General features: G+C 58.1%; 1 protein-coding gene across 2 annotated transcripts; it reads right to left on the minus strand.

Moving 5' to 3' along the window:
* Positions 1-1,898: 1,898 nt before the first annotated feature.
* On the minus strand, positions 1,899-12,909 carry GDF11 (growth differentiation factor 11). 2 transcript variants are annotated; one of them, XM_055128937.1, is made up of 4 exons: positions 12,397-12,909; positions 6,498-6,574; positions 6,177-6,344; positions 1,899-5,218 (listed from the first exon to the last, which is right to left on the minus strand). In XM_055128937.1, the coding sequence occupies exons 1-4, from the start codon at positions 12,836-12,838 to the stop codon at positions 4,838-4,840; spliced, it is 1,068 nt and encodes a 355-aa protein (XP_054984912.1). In that variant the 5' UTR covers positions 12,839-12,909; the 3' UTR covers positions 1,899-4,837. The 2 variants fall into 2 exon arrangements, with proteins under 2 accessions (XP_054984912.1, XP_004601980.2); XM_004601923.3 differs by having other exon boundaries at positions 6,177-6,574; positions 12,397-12,906.
* Between the last annotated feature and the right edge of the window lie 4,146 nt (positions 12,910-17,055).

Consider the following 17,055-nt stretch of genomic DNA (forward strand, 5'->3'; position numbering starts at 1 on the left):
AGCCCCACCAGGAGTCATTCTAAACAAGCCTGGGGTGAGTCCCCTTCCTCTGCCAAAAATAGTTCATTGAGAGGTGAAGGTAGAGGGAAGAAAAGGTAGAGGAAGAAAAGGAAGTTAGTACTGAGGTTAAGGTGCTTGCCTTGGGGCTGGTGAGTTCAATCCCCAGCACCCAATAGGATTCCCCAATCCTTGCCAGGAGTGATCCCTGAGCCCAGAGCCAGGAGTGAGTGAGCCCTGAGTACAGACAGGTGTGGCCCTAGAAATCGGTGCATTTGCCTTGCATGTGGGCAATCCTATGGCATATGTCCAATCCATCGATACCGGGTATGGTGTGGCCCAAAGGAAAAACACATTCTTAATTTCATTTTCTATGGATACACTGTATAACACTTCAGTCCTCTTGGCTTAGGGCCTGCTGTTGCTCTAAGGTGTGGTGAGACTTGATGGAATTCAGGGACGGGGGAAAATTCATAGCACATTGACCAATGATCGTGTCCAGTGACCGTGTCCTGTCTTCTGGATCAGGTTGTCAGGGAAGTGGGTTTTTTTGTTTGTTTTTTTTGTTTGGTTGGTTGGTTTTTTTTTCTTTTTGGGTCACACCTGGCGGTGCACAAGGGTTACTCCTGGCTCTGCACTCAGGAATCGCCCCTGGCGGTTGCTCAGGGGACCATATGGGATGCTGGGAATCGAACTCAGTTCGGCCGCATGCAAGGCAAATGCCCTACCCGCTGGGCTATCACTCCAGCCCCTGTTTTTGTTTTTTAATGTGTTACACATTGGGGCTGGAGCAATAGCACAGCGGGTAGGGTGTTTGCCTGCACGCGGCCAACCAACCCGGGTTCGATTCCCAGCATCCGGTATGGTCCCCTAACATCACCAGGAGTAATTCCTGAGTGCAAAGCCAGGAGTAACCCCTGTGCATCACTGGGTGTGACCCAAAAAGCAAAAAAAAAAAAAAAAAAAAATTAAAAATGTGTTAGGCAATATTCTTAGGCATCTTCCAACTCTCTTATGATAGAGTCCAAGAGAATATTGAGCTGCTTCACTACTCTTGGTAGGTGTACTGGCAAGTTACATGACTAGTTTTGTGGATTTGGGTGAAGCAGAAAACCCAGGATTGGAACTCCCATTAGCTGAATCATCTCAGGTCCTTTCAGGTCAGGGCCAGAGAGTACAGCAGGGTAGGCGCTTGCCTTGCCTGTGGCCAACTCATTCAGTCCCGTATGATCCCTGAAGCCCACCTACCCCAAGTGATTCCTGAGTGTAGAGCCCGGAGTAACCCCCAAGCATCGGCTGGTCACTGTCACTGTCATCCCATTGCTCATCGATTTGTTCGGGCGGGCACCAGTAACGTCTCTCATTGAGAGACTTATTGTCGGCTGGTGTGACCCAAAATTAACACCACCACCATCCACGGGGTTGAGGCGGGGGGTGGGATTAAAAACCTCAGATAGGGGGCTGGAGCAATAGCACAGCGGGTAGGGCTATTGCCTTGCACGCGGCCGACCCGGGTTTGAATCCCAGCAACCCATATGGTCCCTCGAGCACCGCCAGGAGTAATTCCTGAGTGCAGAGCCAGGAGTAACCCCTGTGCATTGCCGAGTGTGACCCAAAAACCAAAAATAATAATAAAAAATAAAAACCTCAGATATCCTGTGGAGGCTCGGGAAGGGCTTTGGTCATCTTGGGGACTGTTCTGGATCAGGATCTCCGGATGCCCGTGACTCTGGGTCTGCATCTCCTGCCCATCCGCCCCTGTGTGGGTGTCCCACCCCCTCCTCCCAGAGCCCCCTAATGTCTTCCCCTGGGCGCAGCTTCTCTTCCGTTCCTAGTCTCCAGGGCATGAACCATGTGGCGCTTGACGACGGAGGAGAGCTCATCACTGAAGGAGTCCTGACTCATGACTCATCAGTCACTCTTTGACTGCTTTTATTTTTCTTTTTTTTTTTTCAAGTGCTGGATTGTGTCATGTGACCATCCCAAAACTCAGAGCACCCTCTGGCCATCTTTGCCCTCTGTCACACAACTTGAAAACTGCCTCGATGGCCTTTTGCAATGGTTCCTCCAGGAAGCCTCGGTCTCAGTGAAGAAGTCCTTTCCTGGCACGCCAGTGCCCCTGCGAGCCCCGTCCTCAGACATCCTTAACAAACAGGCGATCACACACGTGGTGTAACAAATAACACAAATAATAATTACACTAGTCATGATCAGAGGGGCACTGGCCAGATCCACACACGTCATAAGGTGGGCGGAGGGGGTGCTACCTTCCACTATAGGTCTCCGGGCTGTGCCCCCAAGCCTCTGTTCACCCCATGCCTCTTTTAGGAGTGGGGAGGACCAGGGGAATGAGACTTGAACGCCTAGATTTATGTTCAGAAGAGAAAGACACCCCCCCTCCCCGACAAAGGTTTTTATTTGGTGGTATTAAGGGACATATTCTAAGTGTCCCCCAACTCTAATGCCCCAGCTCTCTAGAACTTGCAGAGGGAAGTCACCTGATACCTAAGGCCTGGCCCCCGCTGCGTGCCAAGGTGAAGTACGTGGACATGGGGGCCTCGGAGGAGGCGTCTTCCGTTCTCCGCTCCGCTCCGTCCACCAAGGAAAGGCGGACGGTCAGACGGAACTCGCTCTGAAGATCGGGAGTAGAAGGCAGGACGAAGAACAGGGCCAGAGAAGAGGCAGCGGGTTGGCACAGCCGCTCCGTGGAAGGCCGCTTGGCAAGCACACGCCCATTCCTGTTCAGTCGGGAGCAGGGAGAAGTTGCCGAGCTCTCCACGACACCTTCCCGAGGGCAGTCACATGCCGCCGCCCCTTCCCCGGCTGGACCGGGTGGGAGTCACGCCCTGGGGAAGAGAAACCTCCTCCATCCATCATCTCTCCAGCTCGGGCTGTGCATCAATCAGACTCATCGTCGCTGGCTCTGCTTAGAGAGATCGTCTTGCCGAAGGTTCTTTTCCCCTCCTCTCCTGTCCTCCTGCAGGCCCTTGCCTGCGGCCAGGCGGGTCTGATGGCGAGGTATGAGTAGGCATGGACAGGAGGTTGACTCCTTGGCGTAGGCACTGTCCAGCTGGGAGGCAGAAGGGAAGACTCGTTCCCTGAAGCCCGCGCCTCCTCTAAGCCTCATCTCTTCACCACTGCTCTGGTGCCCTGGTTATCTGTTCCACAGCGAGAGGTATTTTTTTTTTTTTTTGTCCATAAAGTGCCCGTGGTAAGTGCTCAGAATTCATCTCTTGGCTGTGGCGGGTGCTGCGATTTCTCATTCCGTTGAGGCACAGTGAGTCCAGAGGAAGGTGGGGCAGGGTGGGGGGGAGGAACGCACGGGCCCCGCTAGTGACTTGGACGGACAGCCAGCCCCTTCGTGTTCCCTCGCCTTCCAAACCAAGGGGCCCGTCCTGCCCGTCCTCTGTTCCGACTGGCCTTGTCAGCTGCCTTCCCCCCTCCCTCCCCGCTGTATTATCCCCTCCCTGCTGCCAGTTACTGCTAGATTCCAAAAATAAAGATAAAAATAATTATAGACACTCTATTCCCTTGTTCTCCCCCCTCCCACCCTGAGCTTTGGGGCTGCGGAGCTCAAGTCTCCTCTCCAGAATTCCTTCCACCTCGGTCTGCCCCTCGCCCAGAGCAATGATTTGGATTCAGATGCCCGATCACCTTCAGCCTCCTCCTCCCGACCCCTCCCGCCCCTCCCCAGACCCGGGAGCCCTGGGGTCTGTCCACTTTCCCTTTCATTGACCTGAAGATAGAGGCTTCGAGCAGGGCCTTCCACAGGCTCTTTGGTCTCTCTCGGCTGGGGAGAATTGGGGCCTGCACAGACCCTACCCTCTGGCCACGCATCTCCGCGGTCCGCGGGTGGGCCCGAGGGGTAGCTGAGCGGCTCTCGTTCAGATCCTGGATGCTGAGGGCTCGCTTTCTCTCCTCCCTCTCCCCCAGCCCCGACACCCTGACCCCTCAGTGTTCTGGGACCACTGGAATTCAGCTCAACCCGTTTGGCTCAGGAAGATCGGGTGATTATGGGTGAGAAACTTCCGTGTGCCAGTCCTCTCGCCGCCGTCTCCTCCCTTTCCCATCCCCCGCGGGAGGCTTTATACAAGTGCTTAAGTAGGTGGGTATCGAGGGAGAACGGGCTTGGGGGAGTAAGGACTGAGTGGGGCACGGTGAGCGGGGCCTCTCTATTTCCATAAAGCCAAATACCAAAAAAAAAAAGAAAAGAAAAGAAAAATCACAATAAATAAATAAATAAAATCCCCCAGGCCTCACTTGTGCCCTGGTCCTCCCTCGCCTTCCCCGGGCCACTGCCGGAGGGGAATCGGGAAGAAGCCAGGAAGGGATTCGTGACTTCCTCTCCTCCTGAGGATGGGGACCAAGGGATCTCGCTCAGCCACAGCAGACCCTCCCCGGGCCGGTGGCAGGGAGGCGTGGGACCTCCTCCTGGAACGCCGTCTCCGTGTCTCTCTCTCTCTCTCCCGGTTCACTTCCGCCTCCTCTCAGTCTCCTCCGCCCCTCGGTCCCTCTGCCTTCTCACCGTCTCTATCCCTCTCTGCTCTACCTGTCTCTACGCCTCTCTGTCTTGCCAAACCACCTGCAAACCTCAAATACGCCCCGCCTGGCCGTGCCCCCTCGCCCCCAGCCTTCCCTCCCCCCCCCAGCCCCTCACCCCCCAGCCCCCACCTGCCTCCCTCTGTTGTATTGCACACTGCTTGGGCAGGAACAAGGTGTGATGTCCACGGGAAGAGGTAGAGGGGGCTCTAGGGCCTGCGTGGCGGGGGGTGGGGAGGAGGGGTCGGAGCTGGGGGTCTCGGGGAAGGGTCTGTGGGGGCGGCCGCCTCTGTCCCCCACCTTAGGAGCAGCCGCAGCGGTCCACCACCATGCCAGGGATCTTGCCGTAGATGATCTGCTGCTTGTCGTTGAAGTAGAGCATGTTGATGGGGGACATCTTGGTGGGGGTGCAGCAGGGCCCCGCGGAGCCCCTGGGGTTCGCCTGTTGCACCAGGTGGGTGTGCGGGTACTTCTGCATGAACATGTACTCGCACTGGCCGGAGCAGTAGTTGGCCTTGTAGCGTTTCGGCGCGATGATCCAGTCCCAGCCAAAGGCCTCGAAGTCCACGGTGAGGGGGTACCGGCAGCAGCGAGACTCGCTCGAGTGCTCGTCGCAGTCCAGGCCCAGGTTCCGCCGGGACCGCTTGGTGTTCTCCAGGACTCGGAGCTCCATGAAAGGGTGCTGGGAGGGGGAGAGGAGAGGAGAGAGACGTGAAGCAGCCCCGAGGCAGCCCTGCCCGCTCTGCCCTGCTCGCCCACCCGCTGGCCTCAGCTCCCATCCCCCAGCCCGTACCTGCCACCCACCTTCCCTACCTCTGCTGGGCTCATCTCCCCTCCCACCCGCCCTCCCTACCTCCACTGGGCTCCTCTCCCCTCCCACCCGCCCTCCCTACCTCTGCTGGGCTCATCTCCCCTCCCACCCGCCCTCCCTACCTCCACTGGGCTCATCTCCCCTCCCACCCGCCTTCCTACCTCCACTGGGCTCCTCTCCCCTCCCACCCGCCTTCCTACCTCCACTGGGCTCTTCTCCCCTCCCACCCGCCTTCCTACCTCCACTGGGCTCTTCTCCCCTCCCACCCGCCTTCCTACCTCCACTGGGCTCCTCTCCCCTCCCACCCACCTTCCCTACCTCCACTGGGCTCATCTCCCCTCCCACCCGCCTTCCTACCTCCACTGGGCTCCTCTCCCCTCCCACCCGCCTTCCCTACCTCCACTGGGCTCATCTCCCCTCCCACCCACCTTCCTACCTCCACTGGGCTCATCTCCCCTCCCACCCGCCTTCCCTACCTCCACTGGGCTCCTCTCCCCTCCCACCCGCCTTCCCGGGTTCCCCCTGACCTCGCAACCTGACCCTCATCAGCCCTTGGCCCCAGGCCTCCTCAATAGCCCATTCTTGGGTTCCCACGGATCTTCCGTGAAGTCACCCAACTCCAAGTTTTAGCTGCTGCCCGGCTTGAATCTCTGAAAAACGATAGCTGCCACGCCCTCCCCAGCTCCGCCAAGATCAGCCTCTCGTCCTGAGAAATAACTAATGCTGGTGCCCCGGCCGCCCTGGGCAGCCCTGCGCTACCTCTGCTAGGACAGCCCACCTCGGGGCCAGGGTCCACTAGCTAGGCCACCGCCGCGGGCCCCCTGCTCACCAGCCCCTCTGCTCCTGGCCCCAGCGAGGTGACCGCCAGGTCGGTGCCGCTGGGGTCGAAGGCGTTGATCTCGATGCCCCAGTTGCTCTGGGGCTGGCGGAACCAGCTGTGCAGCACTTGCTTGAAGTCGATGCTCTGCCAGTGGCCGGAGCGCGAGTGCAGCTCGATCTTGAGAGAGCGGATACGGATGTGCCGCCGTCCTCCGCCCCCTCCCCCTGCAGTCCCTTCCCCCGTGAGGGGCTTCAGTCGCAAGATCTGCAGGTAGACTGTGGCTGGGCGGGGCACCGGCCGGAGATACACCCACAGCTGCGCCTTTAGTACCTTTGTGAACATCACCTTGGGGCTGAAGTGGAAATGGCAGCAAAGGGGGCTGCCATCGGTCTGCACCGCGGGGTCCGCTGGTGGGAGAGAAAGGGACACAGCATCAGCACGGCTGGGGGCCCCGGGGCCGGGGGTGGGGTTAGCAACTCAGATTCCTCCTTCTTGGACTCCCAATTCCGTATCTTCCTATGCGCCTCTTGTTGACCAGCCTGTCGCTAGCACGCAGGACAGAGCCTCCTGTCGGTCCCCTGGGACGACCGTCAGCCCCTCCTGATGAACTGTACCCGTCCCCCATCCCGTTCCCACAGGCTCGGAAACCGCAGAGCTCAAGGGACCGCTCCATGCCACGGGGTGGCCCTGGGCCAGGCAAGCACCTGTCTCTGGCCTGTCACCAGATGATCTACGAAGATGGTGACTAGGGAATTCTACCTGCCATCTCCCCTCCCACTGTCTCTGGAGGACAGAGCTCCACTTGCTTTCTTTTTTTTTTTTTTTGCTTTTTGGGTCACACCCGGCAATGCACAGGGGTCATTCCTGGCTCATGCACTCAGGAATTACCCCTGGCGGTGCTCAGGGGACCATATGGGATGCTGGGATTCGAACCCGGGTCGGCCGCGTGCAAGGCAAACGCCCTACCCGCTGTGCTATCACTCCAGCCCCTCCACTTGTTTTCTGACCCACGGATCCTTTTCCGAGAAGCCGAACCACTCACATCACACCGCTTGCCTCTGCTTACTTCGCCCATTTCTGCCCATGTTTCCGGTGAGCAGGCGCAACCAAAAGGCCTGGCCTTAGAGTGTCTGACAGCCCAGGATCCAGAGAGGGAGGTGGGTTGAGGATTTAGTCTATGAAGTCAGCTAGATTCGAATCTAGGCTTCTTTTACATGAATGCCACTAGAGTAACACCCTGCAGTGCATCCGACTCCCCAGCCCTGGGTCCTGAGGGCAGGTTTTCTCAGCAGCTTCATCACTGCCTGTTTCTGAGGAAGGGAAAACTACCTTGATGTTGTTGCTTTCTGGTGCCCCTGCATCAGAAATAATATCTAGTCAGCCCAACTAAACATAATCCGTGGGGCTGGAGCAATCGCACAGCGGGTAGGGCATTTGCCTTGCACGCCGCCGACCCAGGTTCAATTCCCAGCATCTCATATAGTCTCCTGAGCACCGCCAGGAGTAATTCCTGAGTGCATGAGCCAGGAGTAACCCCTGTGCATCGCTGGGTGTGATCCAAAAAGAAAAGACAAACAAACATAATCTGTTATTTCCACCCTGAGCTGCTTTTACTTCCTCCATGCAGTGCCAATCATCTTTACAAAAATTTAACACTCCAGGCCTGGAGCAATAGCACAGCAGGTAGGGCATTTGCCTTGCACGCGGCCGACCTGAGTTCGATTCCCAGCATCCCATATGGTCCTCTGAGCACTGCCAGGGGTGATTCCTGAGTGCAGAGCCAGGAGTGACCCTTGTGCACCACCAGGTGTGACCCAAAAAGAAAAAAAAATTTAACACTCCATGTGACATTAGGCCATTTCTCCTTTGTTCATAAATTGACCTTCTCTAGCTAATGGTTGAGTCCCACTAATACCTGCCAAGCTTCCATTTTAGATCCTCTCCGGTTCCCTTCATGGTGTTTTAAATCAGTTAGGAACCCCTAGATTATGCGTCTGCTGGACAGGAACCTGCATCCTTATTCTAAGACAAAAAGGAGGGGCTGGAGCAATAGCACATCGGGGAGGGCGTTTGCCTTGCACTCAGCCCATCCAGGTTCGATTCCCAGCATCCCATGTGGTCCCCTGAGCACCGCCAGGAGTGATTCTTGAGTGCAGAGCCAGGAGGAACCCCTGAGCATCGCTGGGTGTGACCCAAAAAGCAAAAAAAAAAAAAAAAAAGACAGACTAAGAGGAGAATCAGCGGAGAGCTTCCAGAAGCATGTGAGCGCCACCGGGAAATCCACACCCCAGCGAACGATTCCCTGGGAGTCCTGCAGAAGCGTGAAAGATAGCACCTGTTGTCTCCCGTCATACACCCGGCCCCCAGGAGGAGCTGGACCCTCCGAGATGAGCTGGGGGGGAAAGTCCTTACTGTTTCTCAACGTTCAGGTCATGAGACTGACAAAGTTATCCTGCCCTTCTTTTCGCTTGGCTCTTTGTTTTTACTGGGGGGCCACACCCAGCAATGCTCAGGGGTTACTCTCGAAGAACCAGGCAGTGCTGAGACTGAACCCTAAGTCCCCTGCATGCAAAGCCTGAGCTCTCTCCGCCACCCCATCCCCTCTTCCCACAGGTTGTTTTGTTTTGTTTTGTATTTTGAGGCCCCAGGACTCTGGTACTCCTAGTTACCTTCCTGGAGCTGCATATGTACAATGAGGTGGGATTAGGAGAGGAGCTGGGAGATGAAGAGGGACAAGCACCGGTCAGTTCCAAAAGACACACTGTGTATGCCCCAATTTGGCATAGGATTGTTCTATTCTCTGCCCATCTTAATAATTGGGTACTAAGTGCCATGAGTCTCACCCTGGTATAAATAGATGCCTCGAAATTATACCATACAGTGCTCAACAGATGAACCAATTCCCTGAATTCCAATCTTAAATGATTCAGGTAAATGCCTGAAAGTCTTCCGGAATTGTCACTGTCACTGTCATCCTGTTGCTCATCAATTTGCTCGAGCAGACACAGTAACGTCTCCATGGTGAGACTTGTGGTTACTGTTTTTGGCATATCGAATACGCCACGGGGAGCTTGCCAGGCTCTGCCGTGCGGGCGGGACACTCTCGGTAGCTTGCCGGGCTCTCCAAGAGGGATAGAGGAATCGAACCCAGGTGGGCCACCATACAAGGCAAATGCCCTACCCGCTGTGCTATCGCTCCAGCCCCTTCCGGAACTATTCAGAAGTAAACAAACTTTCTTGACTAGTCTTGGTAGATTTGATCACCGCCTCCTGAACTACCCAAACTTCCAGCCAAACTTGCTTCTTAGGAGTGTGAGCACTGAACAAATAAGTAGCTTCTCAGTAAACACTGGCTTGCTGTTAGTGCTCCCAGCACACGGCCCTATGGATACCGGAACTCTACCTCTCTAAGTCTGCTTCCTTTCAGGGAGAGGCCGGTCGCGTCTCCCCAGTGAGGGACAGTGCCGATGTCCAGAAGAAAAGGGGGAAAAGGGAGGTGAACTGGGAAAAGAGATAACAGAGGAGAGACATCGGGTGAAGAAGGGCAGGTCAGAAAAGAAGGGGGAGAGAGAAGGAAGAGAGTGGAACTCCAGGGTGGAACTAAGTTTGGGAGTTGGAGAAGTCTGGGAGAGAGGAGGGGTGGTAGGAGTGAGTGGAGGTTAAGAAGCTAAAAGGGGGGTTGCTGAGCCTTGGGGGGCTACAGAGAAAGGGTGGAGAAGTGCGGGGAAGGAACAAAGGAAGAGCAGGTAGAACACAGGGGAAAGCAGGGGCCCTGAGAGAGTCCCCAACATACACAGGCCGCCAGGGGAGGGAAGGAGCCACATCTGTGTTGGATTGATGGGTTGGCGGCAGGTCAGGGTTAGTAGGCGGCGCTGGTCTGGAGAGAGGTCATTGCACTATTTTCAGCAAAAGCCCAACCCCCTCCCCGCTCACCCCCTCCTCCTCCTCCTCCTCCTCCTCCTCCACTCCTCTCCTCCTCCTCCTCCTCCTCCTCCTCCTCCTCCTCCTCCTCCTCCTCCTCCTCCTCCTCCTCCTCCCCCCCGGCCACCCCTCAGGGGCCACTCTCCCTACCCTGGTTGGAGGGGCCGGGCTTGGCTCCCAGAAGGGCAGGGGGCTGGATTCCCAGGATGCTGGCCCGGGGTGGGAGAGCCCGAGAGAATGTGGAGGGAACTAGGGCAGCCACTGCCGCCTCGGGGAGGTGGGGGTTGGGGTCCGGGGTGGAGGGCTGGGGGAGGGGAGGAGGGGGGGAGGGGAGCGGAGGCCATCTCTGCTGACAAACACCTCCCCCGATTAGCAGAGCACAAGTCTCTTATTAAAGCGGGTCCCTGGGGATTAGACTATAAAAGTCCCTTTTTCCTTTTCCCCTCTCTCCCTCCCCTCCCCTCTGCTCCCCCTCCCTCTCTTAAGAGCGCCGCTTGCCTCTTAAAGGGGACGTACAATACCTGGCCTGAGACCCAGTTCCCTCGAGAGCCAAGTCCCGGGGTGGCAGGGGGGTGGAAGCGGGGCGTTCCTCACCTGCCCGTGTCGTCCCGCTCCCGCCGGCACCCCCACCTGCACTGCCCGATCCCTGCGTGCAGAGTCTGTTCACTTCCTGCAGCGGCACCGCCGGGACGAGCTGAGCTTAGGACCGCGGGCCGAGGGATGCTCAGGACAGAAGGGGCAAGAGGGGTGCCCCGTCCATCGCCCCCGGGGAAGCCCTCGCGCGCCCCGCCGAGTACCCCAGGAGCACCCGCTCTCCGCATACCCCGCATGCTCCCCCCGGCAAACTCCTCAGAATTCCTCCACGACGGCCTCCTCGCATCCCCGCCCCCACCCCTGCCCTCAGTCAATCTCGGACTGACCCGAGCTTCCATAAAGCAGAAGCCTGGAGAACAGAGACCGAGGAACCCAAGACCAGAGCCCAGGCCTTCGCCACCGCCCCCACCCCCCCACCCCTGCACACACACACACACCTCAGGTTACTTTCCTTTGAATTTTTCTTTCTTTACAGCCCTGGCCAAGTCCTGTGGAGTTAGGGTCTGCAGGGGCACCGGGGCATCAGGCTCAGGCACACCTGGGCTCCCGCCTCTCCCACGGGGGTGGGCCGCTGGGACGCCCCTCGGCCCCCAGCTTTTTATGACCCATCTGCCAATAAACCAGTCTCCCCCCCTCTTCTGTTCAGAGCCATAAAACCAAACAGAGAAGCGAGTGTGTGTACGTGTGTCTTGGGGAGGCGAGGGGGGGGTACTTTGCCAATCCGCTAGGAAATCAGAAAGCCCCTGGGATCCAGCTTCTCTGGAGTTGGGGCAGGGGGGAGCCTGGGTGGGGGAGGGGAGGGGGAGTCATCTGACCTTACGGGGAGCTGGGGGGGGCGGCCTGGTGGGGGGGGGAGTATTGGCTTAGATTTTCCAGGCCATAAAATTTCAAAGCAGCTCAAGTCTATTAACATGTTCATCTTCCGTTTGGCCGGGGGGCTTGGATGCCGGGGTTCCCCCTCCCTCTCCATCTATTTCTTTCTTTTTCTCCCTAGGTCTTCTCCCCTCCAGGGGAGGCAAGCAGGGCAGGGGCGCGGGGGGGGGGGTGGAGGGGAGCAGAAATGCAACTCGAACTGGTGTCCTTCGCCCCGGCGCCCCGCGCGCGGAGCTGAGCTCTCGGGGCTCCCGGGGGTCCCCAGAAGGAACGGCGTTTCGGACCGCTCGGGAAGCGGGGTGTCAGGAAGGGAAAGGATGCTCGCGGGGCTGCCGGCCCCCGGGACCTCACTCCGGCGGGAGCCGCGCTCGCTCCGTGCTCGGCAGCCCGCGGGGCGAGGCGGGGATGGGGTGCAGAGTTAGTGCCAGGGCGGTCCGGGGGCTGCACCCCCAGCGCCCCCGCCTTGCCGCCGCGAGCTGCGACCCCTTCCCCTTGCAGCTCCCCCACGGCTGCCCCCCCACCCCCACCCAACACGGGGCTCCCTCGAATCCGCACTTGGGAAGCGGAATCCCCCCCGGGGCCAGGGTCTGCCGCCGCACCCCCCACCTCCGCCCTCACCTCGGGGCGATGGGCGTGCCCACAACTCCGCAGCCCACCTCCACCACCGCTCGAAAAAACTTCCACGGAGCAGCCCCCGCCCCCCAATCCGTCAAGTTTTTGCAGAAAGGGCTTCCGGGCTGGAGCAACCCGGCCCGGAGCCCCCCGGCGTTCGCAGCCCCCCTGGTGCCCGCCACCACCGCCCCCCCCACACCCCGCCAGCCCCCCGTTGGCACCCACTTACTCTCCTGAGCCATGCTAATGACGGTCTCGGTGGTGGCGTGGTACTCGTCCTCCTCCAGGAAGTCCTCGGGCTGCAGCGCGTCGCCCTGGAAGTCGTGCAGGTCCAGGATCTGCTGCAGCGGCGGCGCCTTGGGCAGCAGCTGCTTCACCACCTCGCGGCTGATGTTGGGCGCCTCCTTGAGCCGCAGTTTGCTCAGGATCTGCGACTTGATGCTCTCCAGGCGCAGCTCGCGGCTGTGCTGCCGCCACACGCACACGGGGCAGCCGTCGGGCTCGGGCGCCGCGGACGCGGCCGGCCGGCTCGAGCGCTGCCCCCCGGCCCCCGCCGCCGCCGCCGCCGCCGCCGCCGCCGCCGCCGCGGGGCCCTCGGCCGCCTCCCCCCGGGGCCGCAGCTCCAGGGCGAGGAGCAGGAAGCCCAGCAGCAGCGGGGCCGCGAGCACCATGCTGGAGGGGAGGGGAGGGAGCACTGGGGGGCGGGGACGCCGGAGTCCCGCGGGGAGGGGGCGGAGGGAGGAGGGAGGGAGGAGGAGGAGGAGGAGGAGGAGGAGGAGGGGGTCCGGGCGGCGCGGGATTGGGGGCTGCCCGGCCCAGGGGGGGCCGGGGGGGCCGGGGGCGGCGGGGCGCGCGGGCGGGGCGGGCGGGCGGCCGGGGCGGGTGGCTGGGGGGGCCCGGGCCCGGGCCAGGCCCTTTATAGCCCCGGCCCCCGTGTCGTCAGCGGCCGCGATTGGCTGTGGAGCCAACAAAAGAGGCAGCGCTGTCATCCGAGGCGAGAGAGGGAGTCGGGGAGAGGGAGGGAGCGAGGGCCCAGCGAGCGCCGGAGGGACGGACACGGGCGTGGGGGACAGGAAGGGGCCCCCGGGAGTCCGCGGGCACCTGGGCCGGCCCCGGCGCGCGGGCGGCTCCCACCCGGAGCCGGGGAGGGGAGGGGAGGGGAGGGCGGGACAAAAGGGGGCGGCGAGGGACCCGCAGGGGGGCGGCCGCTCGGGAGGCAGAGCAGGAGCCGCGCAGAACTTAAGTGCGGAGTCCAGACAAAGGTGGGGACGCGGAGCAGCGGGGTCCCCGCGGGGGACAAGGGGAGTGCGCGGGGCAGCGGTCAAGGTGCCGGGAGAGAGGCGCGAGGGCAGCCGGGCCGAGGCGGGGACCGGGAGGCGCCGGGGCTCGCTCTGGGTGCCCAGGCGCGCCCCCGGAGGCCAGAGGGCAGCGTCCGTCCCCCGGGCGGTCAGGGAGCGCCCCCGGGAGAGGAGGGGACCGCAGGAGCCCCCCGAGCGGCCCGGCGCGGCCGGAGCGATAGATGATGGCACAGCGGAGAGGGCACCTGCCTTGCATGCCGCCGCCCCGTGTCCCGTCCTTGGCATCCCAGATGGTCCCACCAGGAGTGATGCCAGAGCGCAGGGCCAGGCGGAACCCCCTAAGCATCTCTGGGGGTGCTTCTCCGCCCCCACCCCCCACCCCACCAAGCGTGGTCCAGAGAGAAGATGTATATAAAGCCAACACAGGAGGGGCAGCGGGAAGAGGGGGATGGAAGGAGGAAGAGGCTGGGGACCACCCGAGGAGGTGGGGAGGAGGGGAGAGGCTGAGAGGAAGCCTTAGCCAAGGAGAATGTGAACTTGAAGTTTGCGTGGGGATCTCGGAGTCCCAGGTTGGGCAGGACACGGAGGGGGGAAGCAGCCAAGGCTCAGTCTGCAGGTCACCGACCTCTGGGTTCCAGCTAGACGTAGGGACCTGCAGAAGCTTGGAAGGAGCTTGGGAGTCTGGGAAGGAGCTAGCGGCAGGGATGAGGAGGGGAAGAGAAGCTGAAGTAGAAGCCCCAGTCCACAGAGAAAAAAATCCTCCTGGCCTTTCTGGGCTTTCGTTATTGTTCTTGTTCCACACTCAGCAGTGCTGGTGGTGGGGCTGGGGGGTGGGACCGTGCAGTGGTTTGAACCCAAGGCTCCTGAATGATGTCAAGCATGCACTCATAAGGCTTTGAGCCATTTCCCCATTTCTCTTCAGGCTTCTTCTTTGAGTCCAAAGTCTTGGAGGTCAGGGCCACAGAGATGGTGCAGTGGGTAAGGCCTAACCCTGGTTCGATCCCTGCACCACCTGTGCTTACCTAAGCACCACTGACAGTGACCCCTGAGCACAGTTTGGTGTGGTTCCCCCGCCTCCCAGTGCCCATATATATCACTGTAGCACTGTCATCCAGTAGCTCATCAATTTGCTCGAGCGGGCACCAGTAACGTCTCCATTGTGAGACTTGTTACTGTTTTTGGCATATTGAATACACCACGGGTAGCTTGCCAGACTCTGCCATGCGGGCAGGATACTCTCGGTAGCTTGTCTGGTTCTCTGAGAGGGACGGAGGAATCGAACCCGGGTCGGCTGTGTGCAAGGCAAACGCCCTACCCGCTGTGCTGTCACTCCAGCCCCTATTGAGCTCCAAGACTACTTTGTTTTTCACACATATATGAAATACATATACATATGTATATAGGGGGGCCCATATATATGCATGTATTTCATATATGTGTGAAAAACAAAGCAGCCTTGGAGCTCAAGAGACAAATAACAGATTGAAAATGCTTGAGGGATTCAGATCTGGCTCATTTCCTGGAACACATGATGCTTATTAATAAGAGGATGAACGTTAATGGGCTTCTCTGGTGGAATAGAGGGATATTGGTTTCCTCTCTGGATTCGAGCCCAATAGAGTGTTTACTTATTTATTTGGTGTTTGGGGCCACACTCAGCAGTGCTCAGAGCTTATTCCTGGCTCTATGCTCAGAAATCTCTTGTAGTGAGCCTTGGGGGACCAAAGATGGTGCCAAGGATCGAACCTGGGTTGGCCACATGCAAGGCAAGAGTCTTGTCCACTTGACTATCTCTCGAGCCCCCAAGAGAGTGTTATAAAGTTGGTTTGAAGGCTGGAGGGATAGTACAGCGGGTAGAGCAATTGACCTTACATGAAGCCCACCTGGGTTCATTCTCTGGCATCCCATAGGGTCCCCTGAGCGCTGCTGTGATTCATGAGTGCAGAGCCAGAAGTAACCCCTGAGCATCGTTAAGCATGGTTCCCTCTTCCCTTCCCCAAAAAGGCAGGTTTGAAGGAGCCTTAGGTGTAAGAACAGTGTTGGGCAGGGAACTGACCTGGGATGAAGGAAGACACGGGGGGGGGGGGGAGGGGGGGGGAGGGGGGGGGAACAAGTCTGAGGGAGAAATACAGAATAAGGATTACCAATCTGGACTTTGAAAAAAGGGCTCCAGGGTCTGAGCGAGAGTACAGTGGCTAGGGCACTTGCCTTGTATGTGGCCAACCCACGTGTAGTCCCCAGCATCTGAAGTGGTCCCCTAAGCCCACCAGGGGTGATTTCTGAGTACAGAGTCAGGAATAACCCCTGAACGTCGCCGAGTGTAGCCCAAAGCAAACATTCTTTTTAAAGGATCCACTTTCAACAGGATAGTCATGATGACCAAAACGGAATGGAAAACAAACACGAAACAACAGGTTCCTGACCTTGTTTTGAACTAAGACACTACACGGGCACTTTAGCATTTCAAAAAGTTTCTTCACTTGGGGGTTGGGGGACATCTAGCCCGCAGGCCATACAAGATCAGGCGCTGGTACATGATGACATGATGAGATAGATATGGGTCCTTTTCTTTTCTTTTCTTTTCTTTTCTTTTCTTTTCTTTTCTTTTCTTTTCTTTTCTTTTCTTTTCTTTTCTTTTCTTTTCTTTTCTTTTCTTTTCTTTTCTTTTCCTTTCTTTCTTTCGTTCTTTCTCTCTCTTTTCTTTCTCTTTCCTTCCTTCTTTCTTTCTTCCTTTCTTCCTTTCTTTCTTTCTTTCTTTCTTTCTTTCTTTCTTTCTTTCTTTCTTTCTTTCTTTCTTCTTCCTTTCTTCCTTCCCTCCCTCCCTCCCTCCCTCCCTCCCTTCTTTCTTTCTTTCTTTCTTTCTTTCTTTCTTTCTTTCTTTCTTTCTTTCTTTCTTTCTTTCTTTCTTTCTTTCTTTCTTTCTTTCTTTCTTTCTCTCTTCTTTTACTTTTCTTTTTTTTTTTTTGCGGGGGGGAGGGCTACCCTCAGCTGTGGTCAAGGGTTTCTTCTGGCTGTGTGCTCAGAAATAATTCCTGGTGGTGCTCAAGACACCATATAGCATGCCAGGATTAAAGCTGGGTGGGCTGTGTGCAAGGCAAGCGCCTTACCACTGTCCTATCACTCTGGCCCGGGACACAAGTGCTTCTCATCGGCTGCCTATGGTCCATCTGCCCGGATTGTACAACAAGTAATATTGTAAATATCTAACTGGGGGATAGAGAGGAAAGAAAGTACAGCACAAATAGGTGTGACCTTCCCCAAAACACATATCGAACTGGCCCTTGAAAGAAAAAAGATTCCCTACTCCAGAAATGAGAATCACAACTGGAGCTCATGGGCTCTTTCCTCTTCTTCTTTTTGTTTTTGGATCACACCTGATGATGCTATGGGGTTATTCCTGAGTCTGCACTCAGGAATTACTCCTGGCCATGCTTGGGGGACCATATGGGATGCCAGGGATCAAATCTGGCTCATCAGAGGGCAAGGCAAATTCCCTAACCACTTTTTCTTTTTGGGTCACACCCGGCGATGCACTGGGGTTATTCCTGGCTCTGCACTCAGGAATTACTCCTGGTGGTGCTCAGGGGACC

This window comes from Sorex araneus, chromosome 2 (genome assembly GCF_027595985.1).
Source record: "Sorex araneus isolate mSorAra2 chromosome 2, mSorAra2.pri, whole genome shotgun sequence".
NCBI classification, from domain to species: Eukaryota; Metazoa; Chordata; class Mammalia; order Eulipotyphla; family Soricidae; genus Sorex; species Sorex araneus.